Source organism: Wasmannia auropunctata, unplaced genomic scaffold (genome assembly GCF_000956235.1).
Source record: "Wasmannia auropunctata unplaced genomic scaffold, wasmannia.A_1.0 LD335216.1, whole genome shotgun sequence".
NCBI lineage: Eukaryota > Metazoa > Arthropoda > Insecta > Hymenoptera > Formicidae > Wasmannia > Wasmannia auropunctata.
The window spans coordinates 72,639-79,368 of NW_012027674.1; the positions used below are offsets into that span (position 1 = coordinate 72,639).

Sequence of the window (6,730 nt, forward strand, 5' to 3'; positions counted from 1 at the left end):
GGGAGGGGGGGAGGGGGCCCTGCTCGGTGAAGAGCACGTCGCTCGAGTCACGAGAGTTGAGAGCGGCTAGAGAGTACGTCGTATACGATCCGAGGGGGTGCAGGCTCCTCCAAGGCTGCAAGTGTATGCGAACGTGCGCAATCACGCGAGCGAGTGGATTCGAGTGATTTCGAAATAAGCGACAATAATAATCGAGATTTTACGTACGTGTCACATACACACACACATACACACACACGCATACACGACAGGGCGAATTCGCTGCGACACGCGAATTAATTTCGCCGCTCGGATACGATTTTTCGATTGTATATATATCGGAGATTTCGTAATTTAGCGGGAATCTCGTTCACTGAGATCCCAACGGTCGGTGCCAACGGAAAGGACCTCTGTCTGATCCTCCTGCAGTGTTCGCATTTTTGTATTCGCGTTAATTCACATATTTAACGAACTTCCTTTAGACCGTATAGACCGATTAGAACGCTAATTAACTAATTACAATACATTACGATGATAATTATAATTTTCTAGACGAATCTTTAATTTTACGCGTACTTTCAGTGAGTTCTGATCTCTCGACGGAATTGGGATCGCGTGTATAGAAATTAACGCGCGTTAGTGCTCAGAAGAACTATTATTAAATAGTGACTTAAAAGTTTAGAAGAAAAAAAAAACTACGATAACCACAAACGAGGCAAGAAGGTAGTGAAATGCAGCGCGGAACTCCTCTCAGCTCAACCCTTTCCCGCGTTCGGCCTAATTATATATTCACGCTGTAGGTAGATATTATACTCTGCGGGAACGAAGCAATAGTATACATATATACATACACACATATATTTTACTATGCTGTTAAGAGAGTTATTCGGTTATCAATCTAACGTTTAAAAAAAGAACCTGGTCAGTCGCGATCGCGTAATCGCGAGCGTAATCGTTGATTCATTATCGAGACATTGTATACACGCATTATAGATTATACCGACATGCATCGTGTGTTAGCGTTGTTACCGTTTATATGTACTCTAAGACCGACGCACGTAATTTCTACTTTAGATTCCTCTCGAGATAAGACGCATCCCCGGGACTCGTCGCGACGCGACGCGACGCCACGCATCAGCAATAGAAATGAGGGAAAAAGAAAGAGAGAGAGAGAGAGAGAGAGAGAGAGAGAGAGAGAGAGAGACAGAGAGAGAGAGAGAGAGCGTCTCACCGACATTATTTCATCTGTTACGTTCGAATGCTCGAACGCACATGTTAAAGAGTTACACGACAGCGTCATAAGAGATACGTAAGATCGCTCAATTGCAATTTGCACAAACGCAAGTCAACCGGAATCGTTTTGTAACCGGCCGGCCGTGAGTGCGATAGCGCACGCAGGAGCGACCGGCGCGGCGGGGTTGATACGTGATCCCTTGTTTTGTATGCACATGCACGACGTTCACAATAAAAACGCCAGTGAGACATTAAACATACATATCATTTTCTTTTTTGCTTTTTCTTTTTCATTTTTTAAAAACACACTTTTACTTGCGTATGAGATTATTTTTCAGCGATGCGCCGAGGTTCTTGTCGAGGAATTGCTTGAAGTGTACGCATAAAAGCGCGAAACGGACAAAATCGAAAGTCGTCTCGCGTCTGATTTTTCTTCGGACCGCCGAACGTGTCAAAATGCCTCTAAAGTGATTTGACGTAAAAAAAAATTCTCCGTTTGATTTGAACGTATAAGAGATAAATTCAAGAGTTGTATTACGAAAGAGAGTTTACCGTCACTTTCGTCCCGTGTATCTTCCGCGAGTCGAGTATTACCCGTTAATTCGGGTTCGCGATTGAACAAATTCTTACGAAAGATGTTACGTCTGTCGAGAGGACTCCGGTGTCAAGGAGTCCGTCTGTTCGCGCCGCGGGACGGGAGGAAGAGTTGCGTCACACAATTTCCCGGCGGCGGCGACGACGACGGGAAGGCCAGCTTCGGAACCGAGGAACGGCACGTACTGACGGTTGGAACTAATCGAGGGGTCAACTACTACTTTAAAAAAATGTATAGTGATTGCCAATTATGCCACGGAAAGAACGATTTTGCTGGAAGGTCTAAAAATTTTACTAAACACAGATCTGAAAATAATTCTTGTTGAATCATCAAAATAATTTCGTTGGAAAGTCAAAAATGATGAAAGCATTTTTAACTTTCCAACAAAATTATTTTGATATTCTAGCAATCAGTTTAACTTTCTAACAAAATTATTTTGATTGTATAACAAAAATTATTTTCAGATCTGAATCCAGCAAAATCGTTCTTTCCGTGTGGCAATACAACACACTTTATTGCTAGTACTGCTATTGTATTGTCAGTAATATTGCCATCTATTACCTCATGTACTGCCACCTATATTGCACAGTATTGCCAAGTATTGCTAATGCATTGCTAGATATTGCTCGAGGTATTGCTACACGAAAAGAACAATTTTGCTGAATCCAGATCTGAAAATAATTTTTGTTTAATAATCAAAATATATTTGTGAGAAAGTCAAAATGATTGCTAGAATATCAAAATGTTTTATAGCAATACTTATCAGTTTTAACACTCCAACAAATTATTTTGATGATTCAATGAAAAATTATTTTCAAATCTGTATTTAGCAAAATTTTTAGACCTTTTAACAAAATCGTTCTTTCCGTGTATGTATTGATAGCGTATTGCTAGTATTGTTTTGTGCCGCAATACTATAGCAATATATTTCTAAAAAAATATATTTCTAAAAAAACACCGTACATGATTCCCATAGTGGTTGACCTCTCGGGACTAATTTGTCGAAGTACGCGAGATCGCGCGAGTATAATTGGCAAAATTCGCGAATCGTCCTATGTATATCGTCGCAAAGTGCGACGCCGCGCGCTTGATCTACGCGTGAAACAAACGACCTTACTCCGATGAACACAAATGAATACGGGAATCTGTCACCTTATAAGGTGAGCAGGACGAGAGGGGTACCCAGCACGAGCATGAATCTAAAGGAAGCCCTCTGCGAGAAGATTCCCGTGCACCACGATCTTCTGAGAAACTTTCGATTTCACTTCGGTCCGAGCGTCGTTAGTCAGATCACGGTCGAGGACCTGTACGCGGGACTAAGCGACGTGAAAACCATCGTCAAGGAAACCTCGGAACTTCATCCTAAACATGGCGTAATAATCGCAGAATGAATCGTTCAATTCACCTATCGTAGCTATTTATGTCGCATAAATTTAAAATATTAGATTTAAAAAATGGTATCATAAATTTTTCACGTTTGCAAGTTCAGACGTATCGCAGTTTTATTTCTTTTATAAATTAAGTGACAAGATATTTATTATAGAAATAAATATAAATAGATATGTTAATAGAATTAATAAGATAATATATTTAAAAATATATTATTTTTCAAGTGTGTATATGTGTCCATATATAAGAGATGATAACAAAATCAAATTTTTCATTTTCCTAAAAAAATTAATTTGTATTTCGCAAAAAATATATCACACGGAAAGAACGATTTTGTTGAAAGGTCTAAAGATTTTACTAAAAACAGATCTGAAAATAATTTTTTGTTGACTCATCAAAATAATTTGTTGGAATGTTAAAACTGATAAGCATTGCTATAAAACATTTTGATATTTTAGCAATCATTTTGACTTTCGCACAAAATTATTTGGTTATTAAACAAGTCTTATTTTCATATCTGGATTCAGCAAAATTGTTCTTTCCGTGTAGCAATATATAGAGGAGACCAGGGTTATGTTGATACATGGGGCACGTTAATATATTCAAAATTGCTGCAAAATGACAAACGGTAATATCGTATAACGGTATAAAAAATATAGTATTTCCGCAAAAACATTGCTTGTCATGCTGCAATAAGATATTTTGGACTGAATAGCATATTTTCAGAAATAAAAAATAATTTTAGTTTTTGATAGCCAAGAGTAAAATAAATCATGTATATATTAAATGTTATATTTATAAATCTGCTTATTATATTATAGCTCCAACTATTTTTTTAGAATCTTTACTTTATACGTAATAACTTACAATTATATTAACGTCTTAAAATATATTTTCTGCTTAAGTAAACAACTAAAATGGTAAATATGGTAAGTCGGGACTGGTTGTGACGGGGTATGTTGTTACAGTATTTCTTTTTGTTTTCAACCGAAACAAATTAAAAAAGTAATATTAGATTTCTGTAAACTTTCCTTAATGCAATCTTATATTTATATTTTTTTCCACTGTAATTTATGTAAGAGAAAGACTTATAAATATTATTTATGTTTATATCATTAATGTTATATTAATGTATATTCTATTTGAAAATTATAAATAAAGTTATGTTATGCACAATTTCTTTTATTTCCTTGTATTAAATGCGTTATATTTTGAAATCTGGATGTCTAACGACTGATTCCAGTAATTGTAACAATTGATTCCGCATGTGGGGTCGGTTGTTGCATCATTTTACATTTTCCATTAGTACTACAAAATTAAGTGTATTTTTAAATTATAAAAATAATTTCCGTTGTTGAAGCATGTGGCTGTTGAAAAATATCTTTGCGGTATTTATTTCATTTATTAGTTATATGTGAAAAAATCATTTAAAAAAAACTGTATCAATCAGTCCCGGTAACAGTCTCCCCTATAATATTGGATCACCCGGAAAGTTCTGTGGTTTTCAAGTTTGCACTTACGAAAACAGGTTCGAGTGTCATGTACGGTACTTTTTGCAATTTATAATTTGTCTGCCAGTTCTTGTACTGTATAACGAGAGTTTTTGGCGATGCTTGCTCCAGTAGATCATCATTTAGAGTGAAGGGAGCCCAGATCGTGTCTTGTCTTTGAGAGTGAAAACACCTTATTGAAGTTTCATAAACCATTTCTAAACTGTATCATCAGAAAAAGTATCTTGTCCGAGGATTTTACAAATTTTATGCGCTGTCTCGCATGCGTTCTTGCCCTTTCTGAAGTAGAAAAACATAATATTTCAAAATGTCTCTGATTCTGTATCTTTAGGGCACTATAGAATTGAATATACTGAACATATGGATGGATGCATTGTTTAAATAAAAGATTACTTTTTTAATCATTCCTCTTTTTTAATTTTTAATTTTTTTTCTCAATTCTAGATATTTGTAAGTACATAATTATTTTTAGAATCAAGGATAATCATAAACAAATATTTAAATCGAATTAAATAAGATGTTCGAAATAATCACCTTCGGCCCGAATGCAAGCCCTTATTACTTTATCAAAAGAATTCCGAACTTTTTGAAAAATATTTGGATCCTTCCGAATTATTACAATTGATATTTGATTAACTAAATTGAATTTAAATACCTGTTAACGTTTATCCTTCGTTCTAAAAATAATGTAATCGTATTTATATAAATATCGAGAAAAAGAAATAAAGAAGAGAGATACCAAGCGAACTATGCCTCCACGTGGTGAATTTTAGATAAAAAAATAAATTATTAAAAGTTATTATAATTATTATTATAAATTATAATTGTTATTGTAATTATGATTATGAAAAATAAATTACAATTTGTTTAACATAAAAGTAGTTATAATTCAAAAACGAATTATTTCCGGAAATATGTTTATATAACCTTTTTTCGTTCTTTTTAGGTCCCGAATCACCTTTCAAATTGCAAGCGATTTACTGGACACCCTGCATATACATAGTGCTCTATTTAAAAATAATCGTATATATAACAGTATATATAGGTATATTACATATGTATATATATATATATATATATAGATAAAATTATTATTTTTAAATAAAGCAGTTGAAAGTTGAAAAATGTAGTCAAATTAGTTAGATGGGAGAATCAATACAATAAGCTGAGTAATATTTCATCCAAGTAATATCCGTTAATACGTACTGGCACTTCAATCTTGTAAACAGCTCTGGAATATGTAATACAGTTAATCATAATATTACCACTCGACAAAACGTCTAGTTTCATCATTTTGTTGGACTGTGATATTTGTTTGTTCATCACGATCAAGTATAATTGAATCTAAATACTCCAGAACGATAGCCGTCAATCGCACATGAGACTCTCCAAATCGGAGGATTTAACTTGAGAGCTTTGAATATTATTGAATGGTTTATTGAATAAAAATATTAAACGCGATTTGTCAAATTAAAAAAAAACTATTGCAGAATGAAGTAAATATTTTTATTTTATAAAATTATTTGCATTGTTTAATTAATGTCAATTAATTGTTTCTCAAATCTGTAAAAATTTTAATTTGGACTATTTAGTTCTTGCTCGCAAATAAATAATTAAAATTTCAAAATTTGCAAAATATTTTTTTCCTACCCGGGAAAAAAAGTTCCACATATTATTATATATAATTATATGCAAAATGTCCATATTGTATGGTTCTTTCCTTTGTAAAATTATTCTTTAATGCAAAATTGATAATATATAATAAGAAAGAAATATAAAAAATAATTAAAAGAATAATTTTTACATTGTTTTTTTTAAATCAAGTTTGAAGAAATGAGAAAAATTGTTATATATATAATTATATATGTATATTTGTAATTATTTATATATGATTATATATGAACAATTTTTTTCATTTCTTCAAACATTGATTTTTTGTCAAAAAAACAATGTAAAAATTATTCTTTTAATTATTTTTTATGTTTCTTTTTTATTATTTTATCAATTTTGTATTAAAGAATAA

General features: G+C 33.0%; 1 protein-coding gene across 2 annotated transcripts; it reads left to right on the forward strand.

Moving 5' to 3' along the window:
- Positions 1-1,535: 1,535 nt before the first annotated feature.
- Positions 1,536-3,238, forward strand: LOC105457429. 2 transcript variants are annotated; one of them, XR_975398.1, is made up of 2 exons: positions 1,536-2,038; positions 2,968-3,238. XR_975398.1 is itself a non-coding variant. In XM_011702082.1 (2 exons), exons 1-2 carry the CDS (start codon positions 1,848-1,850, stop codon positions 3,196-3,198), a joined length of 381 nt encoding a protein of 126 aa, XP_011700384.1. In that variant the 5' UTR covers positions 1,536-1,847; the 3' UTR covers positions 3,199-3,238. The 2 variants fall into 2 exon arrangements, 1 of the variants encoding a protein (XP_011700384.1); XM_011702082.1 differs by having other exon boundaries at positions 1,536-1,997.
- The last annotated feature ends 3,492 nt before the right edge of the window (positions 3,239-6,730 follow it).

Excerpts from the sequence above, each read along its gene's own strand:
- LOC105457429 (XM_011702082.1), top strand. The coding sequence starts at position 1,848 with ATGTTACGTCTGTCGAGAGGACTCCGGTGTCAAGGAGTCCGTCTGTTC. Across the intron at positions 1,998-2,967 it reads AGGAACGGCACGTACTGACG|GTGAGCAGGACGAGAGGGGT; the intron begins GTTGGAACTAAT and ends TCACCTTATAAG.